The 26,443-nt window shown below is 34.5% G+C and overlaps 1 protein-coding gene across 1 annotated transcript in view; it reads right to left on the reverse strand.

Moving 5' to 3' along the window:
• Nucleotides 1–322: 322 nt before the first annotated feature.
• Nucleotides 323–26,443, reverse strand: part of LOC149743930 (uncharacterized) — a 213,828-nt gene continuing 187,707 nt past the window's right edge. Inside the window, exon 4 of the mRNA XM_089906015.1 lies at nt 323–14,359. Within this exon, the coding sequence (XP_089762141.1) occupies nt 14,212–14,359 (148 nt within the window). The 3' untranslated portion in view covers nt 323–14,211. The remainder of the gene's footprint in view (nt 14,360–26,443) is intronic.

Below are 26,443 nucleotides of genomic sequence, written 5' to 3' on the forward strand. Positions count from 1 at the left end.
TTTAAAAAAAAGGTATTGCCAGGAAAATAAGAGGCAAGATTGTTAATGAAGAAGAATAAAATATTTAACCAGGAAACTTGTATAAAATTGTTCAAGAGGATGAACAAAAAAAAAATCAAAAACAAAAACAAATGGGATAAATTAAAACCAAATACCAAGACAGGAGTCTTAACCCAGACAAATCCATTATTAATTTTATATGTTTGAATTAAGATTCTTCATGAAAAGGCAAGGATTTTCAGACCAGATGATGAAGTAAGACCACATTATATGTTGCTTATAAGAAACACATTAAAAAAAAAGACATAGTGGCTGAAACTAAAATGTTGAAAATTACATACTATGAAAACACTAAGCTAAAGTAGGCTGTAGTGGCTATAATAATACCTGACAAGGTAGATTTCAAGTCAAATGTATTACCAGAGTTAAAAAGGGTATTTTATAATTAAAGGAGGATCAATTATTCAAGAAGATCTAACAATCCTAAGTGTTTACCCACTAACAGAGCTATAAGATACTTGAAGAAAAATTGACAAAGCTAAAAATAGTAGACAAATCCATAATAAATGTTAAATATTTCAATAATACTCTCTTAGTAATTGATAGAGAAAGTGTAGACAAATGAGTAAAGATACAGATATTTGATCAGTACTATCAACCAACTTAAGTTCTGTGGATCTAATTGACCTAACTGACATCTAAAGGACAAATACAACTTACCACTGAAGCTTAAATATTCCTCTCAAGTGTACATAGTACAATTAACTAAGGTAATTAATAAGATGGACCATAAAAACAACTCTAAATTAGTATAATTTAAGCAGAGTCTATTTTCTGACCCATGTTTATTCCAAGTACTCTTTATTCTTTTGTGTAGATCCCTATTTCCATTTGGTTGTTACTTTCTTTTTGTCTGAAGAACAACATTTAACATTTTTCAGTATGGATCTCCTGGAGATAATTATCTCATATTTCATGTTATAAAATATTTATTTTGTTTCCATTTTAAATGATATTTAACTAGGTATAGAATTCTACACTGGGGAGCATAGAGGAAAATGGAGCAGTAGTGGAAAAATGGAGCATAGAGAAAAATGGACCCTCAAACCTAAATGCAGGGAGAGAAGAAAAGGAAGGATAGAAAGAGCTTCAGCCTGTGATGCAGCTCTGACAAAGTATTGGCCAGGATGATCAGAGCCTCAGGACAAAGATGTCCCATTTAAGGAATCACATATTAGGCAGGAATATGTATCATAGCTCAAGTACCTGAACCATGTTCAGTCATTGGCTGGGAGTAGTCTGGGAAGAGTGTGGTTTGATAAAATGTTCTGGAAGATCCTTAAGTTATGGCAATTGGAGGCTCTCAAGTAACTTTACTCTTTCCAACACAGATTCTCTCTTGAAGAGAGTTCTGAGTGGAGCACTCCCCTGGCTGCCACAGAGACATCCTTATCCTGATATAGAGCATCTTTGATAAGGCTACAACAAATATCTTCCTTACGATGGAAGATCGAATACTTTCCCCTTGAGCTCAGGAACAAGACTGTCTGCTTTCTATTCAGCATTGTATCAGAAGTGTGTATATATATATATATATATATATACACACACACATATATATATTTATGCCATATATATGTATTATATATTAATATAAAGATATATTACATCTGACTTTTGAAGGATGCAGTATTCTCTCATATCTTTAAGGATAATAGTAGTATTTCTTCCCCATAAATAAACTGATTCTCTCAAGTTGCTTTGGTTTGTTTTCATATTATTTTCTTTCCTGGTGATCTTGATCAAGCATCTTATGTATAAGATAGGGATACTAAAAAGCAAGGTCAACTAACAGGTGTGTGGCAATACTTGGCCTCTCTATCCTTACTGTAGACTGATCTTGCTGGCACTTATTGTAGATATCCCTGGTGATAATATTTTTTATTTAGTTATTTTTTCATTTGCTTGGACTTCCCATATATTGTAGAGAAGATAATGTCCGTCTCCTGCCTTAAGTGTGAATACCTTTGTCCCAGTTAGAATACCAAATAGCAGAAAAAGCCCTTGGGTGTTCCTTAATCCTCATGTGATCGTCTCCCAAGCTTCAACTTTTCCTCCAAGAAAGAAAATTTATATTTTACACTCTAGAGTATAATTCTGAGTCTTCTCTTAAGTAGGGAAGTTACAATCTCCTGCCTGCTTGGAATGGGGGAGGATACTTGGGTATAATTTCTTCTCAATTAGACTTTCAACCAGTCCACCTGCTGTAAAGGTCACCTTCCTTTACCTTTCAGAGTTTACTGTCACCAATTAGTATGGCTTCTGGAAGCTCTATGGGGATGGGTTTACTTCATTCTTAAATTTCCCCACTGCTAAATTAAGGTTCTGTCTTCCCAAGCTTACTGCATGTAAGCAGAAGGCACTGCTATCTCTTTAATCCTTTTAGACATTTAGGCTATATGTATGTATACATGTGTGTGCAGTTTTTCTGTCATCCCATGATCTCATGCTCTTGGGTTTTACTTTGAGGTTTTAAATCCAATAGCTTGAGTTCTCCTGGTGCTTGTGACTGATGACTTTCACTTACTATGAACTTTGTAATTTCTGATTTTGAGCTTGTGAGCTCATCTTAATCTGGCCTCTTTTGATTTTCTCCTTTATAAATCCTACATGGACCAATGTGTCCCTCCAGAGCAATTTTGCATTTGATTTCTAGACTCCCTAGGATTTTCATGACACCAGGATCATTTTTTAATTGCTACTTTCTCAGCTTAGGATATCCCCATATTATGAGCATAGTGTAAATTCATGTTCAAACACATCAAAGTTGCAGGGCTACTCTTTTGATTTCTTGTGAGAATTGTTGCCCCACACAGAGTTATGACAAAGGCAAGCTTAATTTTCTCTGGTGGCAGATTTAGTTAGTTCCCTTACCACTAATACTAAAGGCCTTTGACAGAATCTACTCTATAGGAATTTTGTAGGCCTGAAAGCACAGTACTCAAACCATCACTATTTCAATAATTTCACAGGACTGTTGCTGTATCATCTTATTTACCTCTGTCTAGTGCTCAGTGCATTCTTCACTTCTGGCATTTAGAATGCCCCCCCTTTTTTTTTTGCAAACTATTGCATAAATTTTTAAATCATTTTATCTATAATCTAGTTTTTCAGAATAAAAATAAATAATTGCAATTCTATTACTGAAGTCCAACACACAATTTAAGTAATGTTATAAAGAAACCATAATTTATATTTCTTAATAGTGATATGTGTTCATCAAGATAAAGAACTTACTAAATAGGACTGGGGTGTATTTCCTTTTTCAGTACCCTTTATGAAAATCTCTAAGCTTTTAGTGCTACTATATTTGTTCACAACTCAATCAATCCTTTAGACCTATATTTACATTGGTTATTGGTTTGCTGCACTAGGCAAAGATTTTCTCAGTCCTCAAAATAAACTCTGTTTTTTTCTATCTTCTCATCTACCAGGTGGAAATATTCTAATGTGTCTTAAGTTATATCTTTTTGCTTGACATTGTGCTCCCAGCTTATCCTTTAGCGGATTCTCTGTAATAAACCGAGAAACAATTTCTAGCTTTACCTACTTTCATGCACCTCCTTAGGAATTCAGCATTAGAGGTCTGGTTGATTTGTGAGGCTGTCTTTTTCAGTTGATGGTGAGGATGGCTCATAGTGACACTTTGAAGCTACTCAAGAAGCTGAATGTGACATCCATGGCAAGTCTGTGTTCACAGCAGGAGCGATCTTGTGCTCAGCTCTGCTCTACTGACCCTTCACTCAATTTATCCTTTCATGCTATAAGCCATGATTCAGAAATAGATACTGGCTTTCTCTGTTTTTCAAGTATCTACCACTTGCCAAATAATATACACAAGACAAGTTTGCCCAGGAAGAAACTTGTATAATTTAATGACTGATTCATAACAGAAGTCACTATATTGTTAAGGGTTTTCTTCCAGGTGTATATTATAAAACACATCAGTTCATCAATTATGCTCAAGAAAGTGTGTGGGTATATATCTCCTTAGGAAATTACATATATATATATATATATATATATATATATATATATATATATATAGCATGTGTGTGCATGTCGATTTAGTCCGTGAATTCATATAGTTTCATGGGTTAAATATCATCAATATTCTGACATTTAAGAATTTATATTTCAAGCCTTATTCCCTCTCCACTCATACAATCCAACTGTCTAGTCAATATTTATATCCAACTGTCCAATCAGTATGTGATAGAAAGCTCAAATTTTCTACTTTCAAAACTTACTGGCTTTATATCTCATTTTTTGTTCTATACCACTCTTCTCCATTTCAGGTGGTCCCATCATTTCTGTTGCTCAGGTGAAAAATACTGAAGTTTTCCTTGACTCTTGTTTATCATAGTTCCATATCCAATCAGTCATTAACTCCTGTTTACATTTCGTCAACATATGTCTAAAATCTAAAACTTCTCAATACCCCCACTATCAGCACAAGGTATTCAATTGTCTCTCACATGAATTATTGTAATAGCTTCCTGAGTGTTCTTAGTTTTACTTTTTCATGCTTCCTTCCTACTGCATATTATCAATACTTGAACCAGAGTAAATTTTTAATAAGTCAGATTATATTGCTGCTCTGCTAAAAAGTCTATGGCTCCCTATGTCTCTAGTATAAAATAATAGCTAAGAACAATCTTATTATGTTGGCAGCATTATCACAATTTTACAAATGGAGTAACTAAAGCACAAAAAGGTCATTTTCTTGACCCATACTCTGGCTAATAATGGTAGTATATGATTTGAGGCCAGGAAGTCTTTTTGCAGAGTCTACGCTTCCAACCATGATAATATATTATCTCTCAGTAGCAGGTACCTAAGAAGCCCTAAATATTTGCACCCATTCTCTCCCTACTTCCCACTGACTTCTCTTACTTCATTCTCCTTTTAGTTTCCCATTTGTTCAAACTGAACTTGATATTCCCCAAAGATTCCAGGCATAATTCTGCATCAGGCCCTCCTCCTGCATTGGCTCTTCCCTCCTACTAGAGCTTTCCTGTACCAGAAATTCATTTGGATCACACTCTTATTACATAACTTCACTCAAATGTTGCCTTCTCACTCAGATCTATCTTGCCTTTATTGAAAATTTCAACATCCCCCTCCCCTGGCCTTACACCACTATAGATCCACACAAAACCTATCACCATAGGTTTTGTCCATAAGCCTATCACCCTCTAATTAGTTGCACTTAGTTTATTTTGGTGTCATGTAGAAAAAAACAGAGAGGAAAATAAAATTACTAATTTAGGAAATAATAAAAGTTAAATTTTATGTATCTTAATCACTCTTTTATTTATGGGTAGCCTTTTCCTCGAGTTTACTGTGAAATATTTACTAAGAATTCTAAATTGTGATAAGTGAAAACACTTGAATTTGTACTGCAAAGCTAAGGATAGACTGAGGTAGAAAGTTCCAATTTTTTAAGGCTGACTTTAGCGACAAAATAAACTAAATATAATGAACATTAACAATTGACATTTTTATTACCATTATCAGGCTCACTGTTATTTCTCCTCCAAACAGTTTTTTACCATATATAATTCCTTTCATAAAAGATGAAAGCATTTTGAAAATAGGCTATTAACAAATATTTATTGAGCACTTCCTAAATCTTAATATGTTAAATAAGATCTCAGTCATCACAAATGTTTGAGGTTTTTTATCCCATATTTTTATAAATAAGTAATTCAATTTACAGAGTTTAAATGTCTCACTGAAGTTTATCCAGTTAGTGACTTATCCAGAATATAAATTCAATATTTTCTTCCACTAGAGAATGAGCTCATTGCCCACTCTCATTACTGAGAAATGAAAACCCATGTGTACATATCAGTTAACCTAAGAATATTTATTACTGTGGCTAGTGTCATTTCACAATGTCCATTTTCCTAAATGTTTTAAAATATTAGCCTAAGTCTAATATAATTATTACCTTTTCTATTGATTTAATTGCTTCCCAGGAAGTCAAATGTGTTTTTATGTACACTGACATAATTTATAAAGAAGAGATCAAATGCAGGGCAGTCTGTGCTGGCAGTCACACACACAATTACAGAAATGTAATTAATTCCTGCTCATTTTTATACACTTCTTATGCTCTGAAATTCTTTTGAGGTTGGCTTTTCCCCAGGTATATAGTTTATGGTCTCTGATATTCAAGGATGTTCTTTGTCAAACTATATCGTCTCAAGTAAGTTTACTTATGTGGATTGAAGTTTGTAAAGCAGAATGACTTTCAGCTTCCACATCATTTCTTGAATGCTACCATAAATTAGTTTGTAATAGAGTTAAATATTTCTTGAACGGACTAATATCTAGACATTCATTTTTAGCATAAAAGAGACTCTCCATCCTTCCCTTGTATATTCTCTACTGATAGTTTGCATTTGAATTTACTTTATAACATCTGCGTAAATAAGATTTTTTAAATAAAATTTGAAGAAAACATAGAGAATTGAGATTTAAGATTAACATGTTTCAACTACTTTTTAAAGTAGTTGAATAAGAAAGAAGCTGTAATATCTTCTTAAAAAATAATATTGAGAAACAGGCTAAAACATGTTGGATAACATTACAGGGAATGATATTCAGAACCAAATCAATATAAGACAGTTGTAATGCCTCAAAAATATGTTTTTGTTAATTTTTTTAAAAATTGTGAAAAAATAGTAAAACTCGAATATTAAATTAGCCATACAACTGGCTAACTTCAACTGACCTGTAATTTGCTTTTTTGTAACATGGAAATAATAATGCCTGCCTGTCCTTCCTCATAAAAATTTTACAACATCAAAGCTGTTGACAAATATGAAAATATAAACTACTATGGAGAAATCAAACCTCCTTAATCTACCTGTGCTGCCCTTTTTGATTTGGCCTACCCCTATATTACCATCCTCACCTCCAAACACATTCTATTCAACAAAGTAGGCTATTGTAATTTTATTATATTATGTACTGTTACCACAACCAGTTGGAAACTTTCACACCTTCTAGCCTGTAGTCCTATTTCCCCATTGAAGGTGTTTCTTCATCTGAATTTCTCTCTCTTCTACTCATTTCTGTAGCCTATTCTGTATCAGTCAGTGTACAGACAGGAGAACTAAAACATCTTCTGGATGTTTCAAGCACATAAACATTTAGTCACAAATTATTTTAGATGGCCTAAAATTGCAAAAAGGAAAAACGAAGATTTCATAGAAATGTGGAAGATGCTACCATGCTAGCTGGAGCCCACTAGTCTACCTTTTCATCTGGAGCCTCCCCTGTTGTGCTGCCAATGGTGTTGCAGCCCACAGTTTCCTGGAGGTACCCAAATCTGCTGATTCTTCTACTGCAGTCAGAGTGAGAAATGACACTTTCTCTTTTATATTCCCTTATTTCCTATCAGGGAATCCCAATAACAGCAACTGAGTAGAAAACAGCTGTTGAGGGAGTCTAGGCAGTGTGGTTTTTAGGTCCCCTGTGAAACTGTGGAGAGCTAAGGAGGATGGGAACAGAACTTGGAACCAATACACAATATCTGTCAGAGTGCCTGTACTAATTGTCTAGGGCTGTTGTTACAAAGTATTACAGACTGTATGGCCTTAAACAACAGAAATTTATTTTCTCACCATTCTGAAGACCAAAATTTCAAAACCAAAGTGTCGGCAGGGTTAGTTCTTTCTGAGAGCTGTGAGGGAAGTTTCTGTTCTAGAGCTTTCTCCTTGACCTGTAGATGGCTGTCTTCTTCCTATGTCTCTTCACATTATCTTCCCTCTGTGTGTGTATGTCCAACTTTTCCCTTCTATATTGGATTAGGGCCCATCCTAATGACCTCATTTTAATTTTATTAAGTCTATAAAGATCCTATCTCCAGATCAAGTCACATTCTGAGATACTGGAGTTTAGGACTTCAACATATGAATTTTAGGGAAACATAATTCAACCCATAAGAGTGTCCTAATATGGCAACTACATAAATGATTCATAGCCCATATGGGAATTTATTGAACTTTTCTATTTGTATGTTTTTTTCCCACTACTCTAGGAGGAATCTTGTTTTCTCTTTTAACTTTGTCTAGTAGCTAGCTGCTTGGCACATCAGAGTCTCAATATATGTCAGCTGGTCAATCGTTATAGATTAATGGAGCTAAACATTTAATGTTACATTAAAGGCTTCCAAAACTAGAAGTCAGTTTGCATTTCAAAATTATTCAACATTGCTTCCCTATGTTGACTCTCCCATTAATTTGCTCACTATCAATCTATTGATATTCTATACATCAGACACTGATTTTACAAGACACTGAAATGTTACACACTGAAGATAGAAATTCAGATAAATGTGTTACTCCTTCGGAAAGCTGATATTCAACAGGAAGACAGAACTAAATCAACAATATTCTCAAAGCTTAACAACTGCTCTTAGAAAAATCCCATGCTCTGGGAGTAAAGGTGCACTGATTAGAGAGCTGATCTTTCTACAGTACTCATTTCAACTCCCAAATATTGATCACGATGCTCATCCCACCACTAACACCCTCCACATTACTCTCTACCTATCTAATATATATCCATCAATACTTAAGTTATTTGTCCCTCTGTCTCTATAAACTAATACATGCTAAGTTCCCTACCACAGTGCCTGGAACTTTCTTTCTACATTTCTCTCCATTCCTCTCTCCTGTCTTCCATTCTGCTTCATCCTCTCTTCCTCTATTTCTTTCATTTATCACTTCATTTCAGCAAATTCATAACAATTACATCCAGCTTTGCTAAAACCTGACATACATGTTGATTAAAATTAATGTGCTATCCAAAATAATGCCATCAAAACCACAAGCCTTTGGGGAAAATGGAATTTAGATTTATATCTGAATATTTATAATCAGAATTTTATAGTGTATTTTCTTTTATGCCTTGTATAGTAAGACTTGCATATATACATTTATTTTTAATGTCAGTAATTAACTCATTGAGTCCTTTTCTTGCATTATGTTTTTTTATTTTTTATTTTTTCGGTACTTGGGCCTCTCACTGCTGCGGCCTCTCCCATTGCGGAGCACAGGCTCCAGATGCAAAGGCCCAGCGGCCACAGCCCACGGGCCCAGCCGCTCTGCGGCAGGCGGGACCCTCCTGGACCGGGGCACGAACCCGCATTCCCTGCATCAGCAGGCGGACTCTCAACCACTGCGCCACTAGGGAAGCCCTTCTTGCATTATTTAATCAATCTTTTTTAATACGAATACTAATTTTAAAATCAATCTTTTTTAATACGAATACTAATTTTAAAATTCTATAACCATATATGTCCATTACATTACATTAAATTGTATTGTTCTGAAATGCTCTTTTTGTACAGATTTGAGAAAACTCATTTCTGGTCACAATTCTTTCCTCCCAGAGTAAGCCACCTAGAATGCACTGTGCTCATATTAATTTGTCCATGTGCTATTATCTTTCCTATATGCATATTGGATAAATCTGAAAGCAAAGTATGAATAAATTGAGAAAAAGTAAATTATGTTTGTTAAGAGGATTGGCATTCATAACTGCTGTCATCACCATCACTGTTATATAGTTATCCAGACAGACAGAATCCACCTAAAATTTGTAAGGATGCAAGACACAGAGAAGATATCATAGATTCCAATACCTTTGTGAAACACTGAAAAGGGTAGCCAAATATCATAAAGCATTCCCTTTACTTTATGCCAATGGGGACAGAAATATTCTAATATACATGATTTACTTGTGGAAAAGTTCCAGACTACATATAAAAACAAATGATTAGGGCTTCCCTGGTGGCACAGTGGTTGAGAGTCTGCCTGCCAATGCAGGGGACACGGGTTCGTGCCCCGGTCTGGGAAGATCCCACATACTGTGGAGTGGCTAGGCCCATGAGCCATGGCCGCTGAGCCTGCGCGTCCGGAGCCTGTGCTCCGCAACAGGAGAGGCCACAACAGTGAGAGGCCTGCGTACCACAAAAAAACAAAAACAAAAACAAGACTACAAATAGAACTACCATACGACCCAGCAATCCCACTACTGTGCCTATACCCTGAGAAAACCATAATTCAAAAAGTCATGTACCACAATGTTCATCGCAGCTCTATTTACAATAGCCAGGTCATGGAAGCAACCTAAGTGTCCATCAACAGATGAATGGATAAAGAAGATGTGGCACACATATACAATGGAATATTACTCAGCCATAAAAAAACGAAATTGAGTTATTTGTAGCGAGGTGGATGGACCTAGAGTCTGTCATATAGAGTGAAGTAAGTCAGAAAGAGAAAAACAAATACCGTATGCTAACACATATATATAAAATGTCATGAAGAACCTAGAGGCAAGACGGGAATAAAGACGCAGACCTACTAGAGAATGGACTTGAGGACAGGGGGAGGGGGAAGGGTAAGCTGGGACAAAGTGAGAGAGTGGTAGCGTATATATGGACATATACACTACCAAATGTAAAATACATAGCTAGTGGGAAGCAGTCACATAGCACAGGGAGATCCGCTCGGTGCTTTGTGGCCAGCTAGAAGGGCGGGATAGGGAGGGTGGGAGGGAGGGAGACAGAAGAGGGAAGAGATATGGGGATATATGTATATGTATAACTGATTCACTTTGTTATAAAGCAGAAACTAACACACCATTGTAAAGCAATTATACTCCAATAAAAATGTTTAAAAAAAGGAAAAACAAAAAAGGAGTGCTTGTAATATCTAATTATGCTCTTTAAAGAAAGATGAGTCAATCTGCCACAAGTAGTATAGTTGCAAGGCTTAGCTTCTTAAAAACATTAATGTGAAATAACATAGTTCTTTCAAACTGAGCTTTTCTTACTTTTACCAGCATGCTACACAAAATGATTTCTTACTTTTACCAGCGTGTTAGACAAATTTAACAAATAAATGACATTTTAATGCAAAAAGAAGAAATGTATTGGTTTAAATTATCATATTTATAAAACCATCAGAACAAATAAATACACTCACTTAAAATTATTTGAGGGATTAAGTAAGAACCTTAAATATGTTATTAAGTAGGAAACCAATATTTTAACAATAAAGAATGATGTAGTTTGCCTACTGTGTACTGTTCTGGGTTATTCTGACATTTCAACTATACATACATATATTTATGTATATATATATATATATGTTTCTGTTTGACTGCAGTGTAAAATCTATGAATTAACATGAAGATTTTTGAAAAGAATGATTACTTTTTAACCAATGTTATGCTTATTTTTTCTTGACTTTATTAAAATATAATACGTGATGGGAAATGATATAATTTCTCTTCACATGAAGATCACATAAAACAGTGATATTTCATTAAAAAAATTTTTTTCCACCAAGTTACTCACAGGTTTGTCATTAGTTACAATAAAAACCATAAAAAATTAATATGCCTCAGGTATTACTTATTTACTTAGGTGACATGCCAATTGCCAAAATTCTGTCATGCTAGCTTTTAGGAGAATTAATAACATTTATGTTGAGAATAATGACTGCATTGCACTTGTATTTATAAAATATAAAATACTGTGAAACCATACTTTTAATTCTCATTTTATTTGTCTACATTTAAGGTAATTTATCCAATTACATCATGATTAAGTAACAAGAACAAGACATACTTATGCCCTAAAAATAACTATAGTAAAAACAAACAAAAAAAGCTTGACAAGAGACAAACGAATGTTTCAGGCACTAGACACTAAAGTATGATTTTGATTACAGACACAAAGAAAACAAATGTTATCTTTGATATTAACTCAGGTTTTCTGCCTATTACATTGTGTTTTTTTTTTATTCTAAGATCAGGTATGGGAAACCAAGCAGAGTCCAAAGCCTTACTGAGATGAGGAGGTAGAGACTAGAAATCTGGAGAGGCTGAGATGGCTGAAACTTACAAAGTTAGGTTCTAGAAAAAGGGAACTACGAAGAAAAATAAATCCAGAAATAGGCTTAGTGTCCCAATTGATATTTGCTGAATATGAAATTATGCAAGTGTGGAGAATAATTCTAAAAGCCCAGGAAAAGAAAAAGTGAAAAATTGTAAACTTAAAACTATTTTCACTAATCACGCAGGGCAAGTAGCTGTTGGAGGTATTTACAGGCCAAATGAATAGTTTTTGGTGACCACCTGGGCCCTTTAGTGGAGACACGAGAAGACTCATGTCTTAGTAATAGGGCTGAACTATCCCTGGAGTAAATGTTACAGTTTATATTCTCTACAACAGCTAGTATCACATTGACTTGCAAATAATTTAACAGCCAGACAAAACAAACTACAGCACTCTTTAAGAAAGAAAACAAAATCCAGTCACTCAACAAGAAAATATCATGACCAGTATCCTACCAAAATATGACAAGAGGCAGAAAATTTCCCAAAAGTGTATCAGTAAATGTAAAGGCATAGCAAGATAACAAAATAGAAGTATTTTTTAAAAAGTACCAGAGCCTCTGTAATCCATGAGGAAATTTCCATTTGTCCAACATATGTGTGATTGCAGACCAAGCAACAGAGGACAGTGTGAGGATGAGAAGAAAAATTAAAGTAATAATAATCATTTTTTCCCAATGTGTGTGTGTACATATGCACACATATATAACATACATTTATACATTATACATATATATAAAACATTACATATATATTTCTTCCACTTTTATTCTTTGCCCTTTTTATTATTTTTTTCTGTATGCCTTTCGATGCACCAAAATTCTTAAAATTTTTTAATGGAATTCATTTATCTTTTTTTACAGCAAGAAATTTGAGTCCTTTTAAAGAAATACTTGTCCATCTGAACTTGAAGAGGCTATACTATTGCTTTCTAGAATCTTTGATACACCATTCACTGTTTCCATATGGAAATCGAATGTATCAGCACCATCCCTTTCACAATGTATTGTAGTGCAACCTTATGTGTACTGATCTCTGTATTTGGTGTCTTTGATCTAATTAGCTATTCCTGTGACAATAACCACACTATCTTAAATAGATATTAACAATTTTCAAAAAGCTACCCTAAGTCCTCAAATTTGTTCTTTCAAACATGTTTAGGTTATCATGGGATGCTCGCAATTTGATATGTAATTTGGATTGTGAATTTACACACATCTGCTAAGACTTTTACTGGGACTAAAGTAATTATTCATGTTTGAAGAAGATTAAAGTTGTTTCCATTTAAAAGCTTCAGCTTTATGAACTTCATATATTCCATTTACTTAGCTATTCCTAATGTCTTATTTAGGTTCCTGAGGTTCTTTTAGGTTCCTTAAGTTCTTGGAAACTAGAGTTGCCATGGCATAGTGTCCTATGTATCAATAAGTTTGATATGTTAATATTTTGCTTAGGATTTTTATATCATGTTCATGACAGAAATTGAGCTATTAACCAAAATGATCTACCTTTTTCAGGTTTGTCTTTTATTTTATTTGTTTAGTTTTAGCAAAGTTATTGGGTTTTCATAAAATTTGTTGGAAAATGCTTCATTTTCCATATTTCATTGTTTTGTGTTATTTGCTTATTAAATGTTTGACACAATTCACCCTTAAATCATTTAAATAATTTTGGTCTGGAATTATATATGTGTGTGGGTGTGCACACATGCACATGTGTGTGTTAAATTTATTATTTTGTTGGTTTTAAGTTCTCTTTTTTTCTGGATTTGTAATTTTATTTAATTTTTAAATTGATTTACTTACACACGTTTATTATTATTTTTTATCTTTTTAGTATCAGTAGAATCTGGAGGAATAAAACCTGCATTCCTGAGTTTGGTATTTTGACAATCCTTTTTAGTTTAATTTTTAATTCCTATTTCAAATTTATTGGTATTTTTAAAGAATTTCTAATGTTTTTGATTGTTTTTTCTATTAATTCTTCTTTTCAAATTCTTTAATTTTTAGTCATATAATTATTTTCGATTTTCTACTTCCCTGGGATTTGCTTATCATTTGCTTATATCATCCAAATTCATAAAGTTATAATTAACATTTCAAATTTTACCTTTTTCTGAATATGTTTTTAATACTAAGCCTGTGGAAAAAATATAGGAACAGGTCTTAAAGGAGTTGTATCAGGATCTAAGGAATGTAGTGTTGGATCAGCTTGAAATGTGCTGATTTATGCAGAACAAGGAGAAATTCTGGTTTCCATGTGTTGACTCAAGTGCCTGGGAATGATTAGCGTTTTTCTTGGTTGGCTGATGTAATCATAAACCCAAAGGTGATTTAACAAAATATAGTTGAAACTCCTGAACTTCCTTGTTATTCTGTAGAAAAAGATGTCAAGAGAAAAAGAGGGAGTGAGAGAAATCAGAAATTTAAAGTGGATCCGTCATACAAAACTTGTTTAATCATTCTCTACCCATTTTCTCTAGAAGGAAAAAAAGAGTTCTTTATAAAGACTGTGATTGAGATTTCTCAGCATTTTCAAACAACATGGGGCTACTATCTGCAGGCAGAGAATGCCAGTGGAAGTGATGCCATGAAACTGAGCTCACTGAAATGAATGGAGATGACAGAATCTGTGGTGGCTGTGGCCAAATGGCATGGTTACCATAATGGGCAGCAGAGTCAAAGAATTAGAATTGTTTGGGTCACAGAGATTTTTGATGTGGCTGGTTGACCAAGATCCCAACAATGGAAACAGATGGGCAGCCTACAGAAGTTATATTTGTTTTGCATATGCAGGAAATATCCATATCTGTTAAACAGAATTGACTAGAGTCACTATATTGGTTACAATTATAGTATTTAATTCCAAGACTTGAGCCAGCTAACAGAGTCAAAGAACTTTAAATAAAGGTGAAGTTATATCCTCTTACAGGAGTATCCTGCTACTTAACCATGTGTTACCCTGTAATTTTCCCTTTAGTAGACCTTAAAAGAAAATCCAGCCATAGATAGCAACACAGATGAACCCTGAGGACATTATGCTAAGAGAAATTAGCCAGTCACAGAAGGAAAAGTACTGCATAATTCATTTATACGAGGTATCTAAAGTAATCAAAATAATAGAAACAGTGTAGAATGGTTGTTGTTAGGGGCTAAGGGAAGTAAAAATACAGAGTTGCTATTCAACACATATAAAATTCCTATGCAAGGTGAATGTTTTAGAGACCTGCTGTGCAACATTGTGCCTATAGTTAACAATACTGTATCATACACTTAAATTTTTTTTTTAATAGGATAGATTTCATACCCCATGTTCTTACCACAGTAACAAAAGAGGCACCTGAGGACAATTTACAAGGGTAATTGTACATTAGCGAAGGGGAAATAAACAGAGTTTATGAAATGCTGGCTTTAAACTGAAACTACTATCTGGAGACCAAAACTGTCATCGTATTCAACCAGTCAGAGAATAGCTTTACGAATATCTGGTAATCAATAGAGTTTCAACTGGGGTTCATTTTACAGTTGGCCCAGGTCTTCCTCAAACCTCTCTGTGGTTATTTCCCCAGTTCCAGAATGTATTGTTTCAACAGACATACTGAACAACTGGCAGCAATTTCTCATTGGTTTTTATGATCCATGGAATGATGATTTATACTGTAGGGAAGGCCAAATGCCTTTATCTACACAAGTAGTAAGTTAAAGGCAAATATAGAGGGACTCCAAAGAGTAATGCTGCCTTCAAGGACTTGAAAGATGCAAGAATAGTGATTTCTACCACAGCCATATTCAATTTGACTATTATCCTATACACAAAATATGTGTCTTGAAAAATGATGGCTTTTCATTAACTTTAAAAAAAAACCTTCATTATCTAATGCTACATAATAAACCACCCCAAAACTCTGGTATAAAACAATTTTATTATTCTAACAGATGTGGATCTTCGAATTTTTTTGTTCAGTAGTCATTTTTAAGCATCTAAACATCTAAGAATGTTTATCATTGAGTATGTATTCAATATATGTTTTGAATGGTTATAAATTATCTATCAATATTGAACTACTTTAAAATTTTTAAACTGGGCAAACATTTTCACACATCTCTGTTCTTAGACTCTTGGCAATATTTTTCTCCTTGAATGCTTGCATTTATTTAATAAAATATTAAGCATTTATTAAAACATAAAATATTGTAACTATCAGAGCCCAGAGTATCTGAAAACGAAAGCACTTTTTGTAAGTGGGTCATTAGATGTAATCTTAAGAGATTTCCCCCCTATTTATGTTTCTTTGTTCCATACCTAAATATTCTGATAATGGAAGAAAAGAAATCTTGTGTGTTGGGTCAGAGCATAGCATACATTTGTATATCTCAACTTCACGAAATACTGTCTCCAAGATACCAATTAATGGAATTTTTTAATTGGACGCTTTACATATCTTTGGTCAGGGAAACGTTATATAGGAAAATATATTTTGTATTAGTGATATTTAGTATGCTCACAGATGGTAGATTAATGCACAGATGGAAATCACGCCTTAGTTTAGAGTAAGTGTCTCTTTCAGTAAGAGTAAATAATACTCCATTTCACGATGGGAGGAGTTTGGTACTGTCAATTTGCTGGTAGGTAAATGGCTGGCATTTCCAAAGTATGATTAAGTATAGAAACCAATGAATTGTCCTTCTGCCAGCAAATGAAACATTTAGCAGTAAAATTAAGTACAAGTTAAATGTACTTAACCCATGCATATTATTCAGTTTTCATTTTTACCATCATGACAATTTGATCATGAGCTCATTGGACAAGACTATCTAGAACTGGGATAAAAGCTTACTAACATTCAGACAGTAAGTCATTTTGCTAACCTTTCTATTCAAGGTATCTTCACTATAGAAGTCCTAAGGGGCAAACCCTTAACTTATTCTGAGATGTCCCCAAACTCCACCTTCCTATGAATTCATTTGTTCTTTATATACAGGAGCTCACACTCTAAGCAGAGTAGAGATGTACTGTTTAAAGATAAATCTTTGTATTTGACAGCTTTGTGGTGCTTCAGAGATTCTAATGAGCCGGGATATAAATTTGTAGCAGGTCACTCTGGCTGATGGGAATAAATTAAATAACTCTCCGTTTACCAAACTCCAATTGTTTTTTACCCTCAGCAGGCAACTAGTTAAAAATAACCCCCATTGCAGCACACGTATAGGATATTTCAGCAGGAAAAGTCACTGTGGGAAGGTGAAGAATCTGCTTACACAGTATACATATGGCTTCAGGACATGCTTGCGCCCAATCTCTTTTGTAAACTTTAATTGGCATTGTTAATTAGATTTACCTAATGTAACGGCTAGGTGGGTCAGAGTAAGTTTGGAAGAGGCAGCCTGGATTTCATGTTCACTTGGGCTTCATGTTATATTAGGGCCAGTGGAAAACCACTGGCCCTAATATAAATGAGAAGATTTAAAAATAAGATTTAAAAATAAATGAGAAGATTTATTGACCAAAAACAGTAAAGCACAGTTGTATGATTGCTATGGGTCCCATGCTGCAACAGAATTTGCCTTAGACACTGAATTAATCATGTCTCCACAACTAGTCCATATAGTCCACGTAGTCAAATGCTTCTACCACTGTGTGAAAAGCTGGAAACCCTTCTGAATGCATTCAGAGCTGGAAACTTCTTTAGTTACTTACTAAATAGGTAAAAATAGCATATCTAAATAGAATATATTTTTCCTCAAAGGCAGTCCAACTAAAACTTAGTCCTCTTAGTGCTGGAAGGGATAGAGTATAACTTTTTCCTTCAATTATAAGGTAATATTTTACCCTGTCTACACCACTGGTTGGACAAGAAACTTTAAAGAAGTGTCAGACCACTGAATTATCCCTAAAGCATCTCTCTCTTTTGTGACAATTGACTTAATCATAGCTCTCTTAGAAGGTCGGATACTTGCCCTTCAGGTTGTGAGGGATGATGTCATCAACATGTTGAACAGAATATCTGTGATGATGAGCAATTATCCTTCCTAGAGACTCAATTTTGGTACAAAACTAGAGGGGTAATTCATTCCCTAAGAGTAGAATGAAATATGTACTTTTGTCACTGTCTTTTGAGAACATTTCCTCCTCTTATTAATTCTTATCACAAGGGTGGGAAAAAAACTAATCTCATCAATAGATATATAATACAAGATAAAAGTAGCTTTATTAATTTGCTCAAGTAGGGAGACTACATCTGGACAGCATCTGTAAGCAGATTCATCACCCAATTAAACTGATGATTATCTGTCATTCTCTAATTCCCATCTGTCTATTGAGCCAATTGAAGTGGATAATTTAATGAGACTGTGTTAGCAATCATCATTTTCATGTATTTCAAGGTTTTAATGTGGACAGATCTCTGCAGTTCCTCCAAGAATGATCCATTTGTAGAGGGTTGTATGTGTGTTGTTTGTTTTGGTTTGTTGTTTTTTTAAATGGACTGTAAACTCTAGGGATTTCCATCTGACTCTTCTTCCAAAATACAGATTCCAAAATAAGCTATATATATTTATATTTATATATTTATATATGTTTACAATTACAAAGTCCCAGAAATTACAGTGAGAATATATGTGGTGATCTATTTGGACATACTGAGGCATTTCTTCTTTTTTTTTGTTTTTAAAGCATCAAAAATTAGCTCTTGGGGCTTCCCTGGTGGTGCAGTGGTTGAGAGTCCACCTGCCGATGCAGGAGACACAGGTTTGTGCCCCAGTCCAGGAAGATCTCACATGCCACAGAGCGGCTAGGCCCATGAGCCATGCCCGCTGAGCCTGTGCGTCCGGAGCCTGTGCTCTGCAACGGGAGAGGCCACAACAGTGAAAGGCCCATGTACCGCAAAAAAAAAAAAAAAAAATTAGCTCTTAACTTTCAGTACACAATTGAGTGTATATAGAAAAATCTAAAGAGTTGATAGTTTCCACTTAAATCAGATGAAATATTATCATAAAAATGGAAAATCTGAACAGTTGTGTATGGGTATGGCTACAGTTTTTTTTTGAATTTTTATTAGAGTATAGTTGATTTACAACATACTGAGGCATTTCTCTCAAAATTGTAATTATCACCTAAGTCCCATATGCTCTCAAACTTAGTTATAAACTAAAATTTTCTTTAGTTCACAAGAATTTATAATAGCTCAGATTCAGGTCTAATATTTCCTCAAAGTGCTGAATTTTTTTTCCATATCCAATGACTTTGACAGTTGTCTAGATTCCCTTGGTAATAATTAAGAGAAATAACCTTAGTATATATTTATAGTGTTACTGTGTGGTCTCCTTCAGGTGTGTCTAAACTTCCATTTCTCAATTGATTTTAGGTCTATTAACTTATCTAGAGCTAGAAATTGGCTTAGGGGTCAAAGATCTGTTGTGGTGGCTTAGGATATACCTTACAAACATGGAAATTTGAGGTTATATAAGCTAAGTTGAAACTTAAGTGGCCATTCATAACTTTTGATTCTGGAAACTCCACAATTAATTAAGACCAACAAAATATTTCTGGTTCAGACTACTGTGACTCTACTGGCTCTTTGGTATCTACACTCACTTTATCACTAGGAGTTAGCTCTTACTAACAGATGTCTGTCACTATGAAATTCTTCTATCTTCTGAAATATGGAGACATTTTAACTTTACTATTTCAAACCTGTATCACCAACTGTAGCACTCAGAATGGGCTAGCGTATGCTGAAGTATAATAAACACCCCCAAATCTCAGTGGCAACACAAAAAAGTTACACTTTACTTATGCTATATAAGGTCAGCAATGGTTGGAGGACCCAGTGACCCAGAATGAACTGTGATCTACCTGAACACATACTCCATAATGTCTGAGTGAACGATGCATTGTTCTCTAAAACTTTTACTCAGAGACAGCTCTTCAAGACAGGGGTGTAGGAAGATCCTGAACTCCTCCCATGGACACACCAAATCTAGTTACATATGGAAAAATTCCCTTTGAAAAGACCTGAAAACTAGCTGAATAGTTTTTCCAGAACAAAGGAAAAAAGAGCCACATTGAGACAGGTAAGAGAGGTAGATTGCCAAAACCTCACGCCCAGCACAGTGACCTACAATCAGGAGGAATCTCACAAGTAAAGAGCTTTTCCCTGAGGAGTGAGGGATTTTTTTCCCCATGTCAGGCACTCCAAACCTTGGGACCTGCACTGGAAAGATAAGCCCCCAAATTGTCTGGCTTTGAAAACCAGTGGGGCTTATGTCCAGGAGACCCAAAGAGCTATATGGAATTGAGATCCTGCTCTCTTAAAGGGCTTGTGTGCAGGCTTACTCACCCCAGGACCCAGCACAAAAACAACAATTTGAAAAGCACCTAGACTATATGCAAAGGAGATTCATTTGCTAATCTTAAAGTGTGTGCTGAAGGGGCAAGGGCCTGTTGGGGTTCTCTCTAGGGATGGAGGTGGTGGTGGGTACCAGTTTTGCACTCTCCCTCTACCTTGTTAACAGCAGCAGGCACACCCTGCCTCCATACTCTCCTGCAGCCCTGTTAAGCCAGGGGGCATGCCCTCCCCCCATACTCTTTTGCAGCCTTGCCAAAACCAGCAGGCAGGCTGTACCTCCACATTCTCCTGTGTCACTGCTAAAGCTGGCAGGCACACACAGTCCACACAGGGAATGTCCCTTGAGCATCTGGCACTAGTAGCCAGCAGAGTTAGTGTTTCTGAGCCCTACAGGACTGAAACAATTGGAGAGAGAGTTCTTGGCAGGCTACCACCCCACAGGGCATACCACAGAAAGAAAAATGAGACATAATCCCAGTCTTCCTATGAAAAAGGAATTTATTTACTTGTCCTGGAGCTTCAACCTGAGGGGCAGGCTTCAGGTTTACCACACATCTAGAGGCTACAGAAGAGGTCTCAGGAAACATAGCCCAGGGAACATGATCTTCGCACTCTCCCTTGGCCTTGCTACAGCTCACTGGTACCTCCCAGAAACGAGCTTTTACACTTGTCTAAAACCCTGATTTTTGCAACCACTGTCAAGGAAACACTTCTGGATCAACTGGTCTGGAGGTCAGCAGGGTTTAAAATTGAGGTCCCAGAGGACTGTATATATTTGCATAATTTAGAAGCTGCTGCCTGAGAAACTGGCTCCCAAACAGACTGAAATTAAGTACAGACTAAAAAAAAATTTTTTTTGAACACTGACAGGTGTTGCACATCCTTAACTACTGAAATCTATGAAGAATAAATCAGGAAGCTTGGACAATCACATAGATTTCAGAGACAACCAAGAGTAAGAACAAGGTTGAATGACAAGTTTCATCTCCTACACAAAGCCACTCCTTCAAGTCTGGGAAAGGTAGCTCTTCCACCTAATACACAGAAACAAACACAGAAAGTAAAGCAAAATGAAGAAACAAAGCAATATGTTCCAGATGAAAGAACCAGATAAAACTCTAGAAAAAAACCTTAATGAAACAGAGATAAGTAATTCATCTGATAAAGAATTCAAAGTTATAGACATAAAGATGCTCACTGAATGGATAGAATAGATGAACATAGTAAGAACATGAACAAAGAGATGGAAAATATAAGAAAGTATCAAACAGAAGTCACAGAGCTGAAAAATGTAATAACTAAACTGAAAAACACACTAAAAGGGTTCAAGAGCAGACTAGATGAAACTGGAGGAAGCACCAGTCATCTCAAGACAAGGCAGTAGAACTCACCCTGTCAGAGCAGAAAAAGAGAAAAGAATTTTTTTAAAAAAGTAAAGATAGCTCAAAGGACATATTGCACCACTTAAAACAGACTGCCATTCACATCATAGGGCTCCCAGAAGGAGAAGAGAGAGGGAAAGGAGTAGAAATATTATTTGGAGAAATAATGACTGAAAACTACCCTAACTGGGGAAAGAAGACAAACATTCATATCCAGGAACCGGAAAGTTCCAAATAAGATAAACCCAAAGAGACACAAGCCAAGACATATTATAATTAAAGTGTCAAAAGATAAAGACAAGAGAGAATATTAAAAACAACAGGAGGAAAACTTCTTGTTATGTACAAGGAAACTCCCATAAGCCTATGAGCAGATTTTTTCAGCAGAACTTTGTATATCAGAGGAAGTGGCACAATATATTCAAAATGCTGAAAGAAAAACCTTCCAACCAAGAATATTCTACCAGCAAACTTCTTATTCAGAATTGGAGAGAAAAGAGCTTTCCATAAAGGAAAGACTAAAGGAGTTCATCACCACTAAAAAAGACTTTAATAAGAAATGTTAAAGTGACTTCTTTAAGCTGGAAAAAAAGAGCACTAATTAGTAACAACAACAAGAAAAGTAAAAATCTCACTGGTAAAGGTAAATTTATAGTAAAGATAGTGGATTAACTATAAAGCTAGTAGGAAGGTTCAAAGACAAAAGTAAAAAAAAAAACTGTAACTAAATAATTAGTTAAGGGATACACAAAATACAAAGATATAAAAATGACATCAAAAACATAAAACACAGGGATAGGGAGTAAAAATGTAAAGTTTTAGAATGTGTTCATACTTAACTTGCTATCAGTTTAAAATAGATTGTTAAATGAAAGCTGTTATGTGAGCCTTAGGGTATCCACAAAGCAAAAACCTATAGTAGAAACAAAAAAGATAATGAAAAAGAAATCTAAGCACAACACTAAAAAAAAGGCATCAAACAAAAAGGAAGAGAGCAAGAGAAGAAAGAAACAAGAATTATGAAACAGCCAGAAAATAATTAACAAAATGGCAATAAGTACATAACTAACAATAACTACTTTAAATAAAAGTGGAATAATTCTTGAATCAAAAGATACAGTGGCTAAATGAATTTTAAAAAGAGCCATCTGTAGCTGCCTACAAGGGACTTACTTCAGATATAAGGACACACAGACTTAAAGTGAAAAGATGGAAAAAGATGTTTCATGCAAATTGAAACTAAAAGAAATCTGGGATAGCTGTATTTATATCAGAGACAAAATTCACTTTAAAACAAAGACTGTCATTAAAAACAAAGATTTGCATTACATAATAATAAAGGGGTCAATCCAACGAGAAATATAACATTTGTAAATTTTCATGCACCCAGTATTGATGTACATATATATAAAGCTAATATTAACAGACAAAGGGAGAAATTGACAGCAAATCTTAGGACACCCAGACTGCAAATAGGACACCCAGACTGAAAAGTCAACAAGGAAACACAGGCCTTAAATGACAAATTAGACTAGAGAGACTTAATAGATATATACAGAATATTCCATCCCAAAGCAGAATACACATTCTTTTCACGTACACATGGAACATTCTTTAGGATAGATCACATGTTAGACCACAAAAAAAGTCTCAGCAAATTTAAGATGACTGAAATCATATCAAGCATTTTTCCATCCATAAAGGTAATAAACTAGAAATCAATAACAAGAAAAAACTTGAAAAAAATAATAACTATGTGGTTAAACAACATGCTACTGAAAAAGCAATGAGTCAAAGAAATCAAAGAGAAGTCAAACTATAACTTGAGAGAAATAAAAATGAAAATACAATATACCAAAATCTATGTGATGCAGCAAAAGCAATTCTAAGAGGGACAGTCATAGTGATACAGACTACCTCAAATGACCAGAAAAGTCTCAAAAAAACAATTGAACATTACAACCCAAGAAACTAGAAAAGGAAGAAAAAATGAAGCCAGAGTTAGTAGAAGAAAGGAAATAATAAAGGTAAGAAGATAATAAAAAGAGAAAATAAATGAAATAGAGTCTTAAAGAGTAGAAAAAAATTTTAAAATTAAGAGCTGATTCTCTGAAAGATAAAATTGACAAACCTTTAACTAGACTCACTAAAACAAACAAAAAAAGAGGATAAAATTAGAAATGAAAAAGGAAAAATTATAACTGAAAACCAAAATATTCAAAGACTCATAGGAGACTAATATGAATAATTACACACCAACAGATTGGACAATGCAGAAGAAATAGATAAATTCCCAAAACATACAATCTTCCAAGACTGAATTTTGAAGAAACAGAAAATCTAAATAGACCAGTTACTAGTAAGGAGATTGAATCAGTAAGAAAAAGACCCCCATCAAACAAAGTTCAGGATCAAACAGTTTCACAGGTGAATTCTACCAAATATTCAAAGAAGAGTTAATACCTATCCCTCACAAACAATCCCAAAAAATTGTAGTGGGAATGCTCCCAAACTCATTTTATGGGTCCAGCATTACCACGATACCAAAACTTGACAAGGACACCACACACAAAAAAGATTATAGGAAAATACTGCTGATGAATATAGATGTAAAAATCCTCAATAAAAATATTAGCAACCAAAACAATACATTAAAAAGATCATACACCAAAATCAAGTGGGATTTATTCCAGGGATACAAGGATGGTTCAACAGCCACAAATCAAGATGAGAGTCCACATTAACAAAATGAAAGGTAAAAATCATATGATCATCTCAATAGATGAAGAAAAAGCCTTTGACATTCATTTATGATAAAAAACCTCTAAACAAAGTGGGTATAGAAGAAACATAACTCAACAATAATAAAGGCAATATATGCCAAGTACACAGCTAACATCATACTCAACAAAGAAACGCTGAATGCTTTTCCTCTAAGATCAGAAACCAACAAAAATGTCCACTCTTGCCACTTTTATTCAACTTAGTATCAGAAGTCCTAAGACAGAGCAATTAGACAAGAAAAAGAAATAAAAGTCATCCAAATCAGAAAGAAGGGAGTAATACTGTCACTATCTGCAGACAATATAATTTTATATACAGCAAAATAATAAAGACTTCACCAAAAAAACTATTAGAATAAACAAATTCACTAACGCCACAGGGAACAAAATCAATATCCAAAAATCTGTTGTATTTTTATACACTAAAAACAAACTATCAAAGAGAAATGAAGAAAATGATCCCATTTACAACTGCATCAAAAAGAATGAAATACCTAGGAATAAATTTAACCAAGGAGATAATAGACTTGCATATTGAAAACAAGTCCTTAATGAAATAAATTGAAAAAGATACAAATAAATGGAAAGATATTCTGTGCTCTTGGATTGAAAGAATCAATATTGATAAAATATGTGTACTCCAAAGCAATCTACAGATTCAATGCAATTTCTATCAAAACTCAAATGGCATTTTTCAGAGAAACAGAACATATATTCCTAAAACTTGTAAGAAACCACAAAAGACCTCAAAGAGATAAAGAAATCTGGAGAAAGAGGCACAAAGATGAAGGCATCTTGCTCCCTGATTTCAAACTATATTACAAAGCTATAGTAATTAAAACAGTATGGTATTGGCATAAAAACAGACACATAGATAGATGGAACAGAATGGACAGCCCAGAAATAAACCCATGCATATGTGATCAATTAATTTATGACAAAGGAGCCAAGATTATACAATGTGCAAAGGACAATCTCTTCAATAAATGGTGTTGAGAAAATTGATAAACAACATGAAAAAGAATGAAACTTGACCACTACTTTACACTATACATGGAGATTAACTCAAAATGGATTAAAGATTTGAATGTAAGACCTGAAACCATAGAACTTATAGAAGAAAACATAGATGGTAAGCTACTTGACATAAGCCTTGGTAAAGATTTTTCAATCTGACAACCAAAAGGAAAAACAAACAAATGGACTATATCATACTAAAAATCTTTTGCAAGGCAAAGGGAACCATGAACAAAATGAAAAGCCAACCTACTAAAAGGAAGAAAATATTTGCTAATCCTATATCTGGTAAGGGGCTAATATCTACAATATATAAACAACTCATACAACTCAATAGAAATAATCCCAAACAATTTGTTTAAAAACTGGGCAGATCTAAACAGACTTTTCAAAGATGAAACACAGATGTGCCAATATATACAAGAAAAGATGCTCAAAATATTAATCTTCATGGAAATGCAAATCAAAACTATGAGATGTCACCTCACACCTGTTAGAATGGCTATTATCAAAATGACAAGAAATAAGTGTTGGCCAGGATGTGGAAAAAGGGAACCCTCATGCACTGTTGGTGGGAATATAAATTGGTACAGCCAATATGGCAAACAGTTCCTTGAAAAACTGAAAATAGAGTCAGCAATTCTACTTCTGGGTATCTATCCAGTGAAAATGAAAACATTAACTCAGAAAGATATACAAGCCCAGTATTCATTGCAGCATTATTTATAATAGCCAAGGTATGGAAACAACCTAGATGTCCATCAATGGATGAATGGTTAAAGAAGAAGTGGTATACATACATACATATATACACACACACACACACACACGAGATACTACTCAGCCATTAAAAAGAATGAAATCTTGCCATCTGCAATAACACACGTGGTCTTTGAGGGTATTATGCTAAATGACAGAGAAAGACCAAT

This window comes from Delphinapterus leucas, unplaced genomic scaffold, assembly GCF_059928025.1.
Source record: "Delphinapterus leucas isolate spDelLeu-1000000601 "Yukka" unplaced genomic scaffold, BTC_Dleu_Yukka2 spDelLeu_asBTCV2_sq49, whole genome shotgun sequence".
In the NCBI taxonomy this organism is placed as follows: domain Eukaryota; kingdom Metazoa; phylum Chordata; class Mammalia; order Artiodactyla; family Monodontidae; genus Delphinapterus; species Delphinapterus leucas.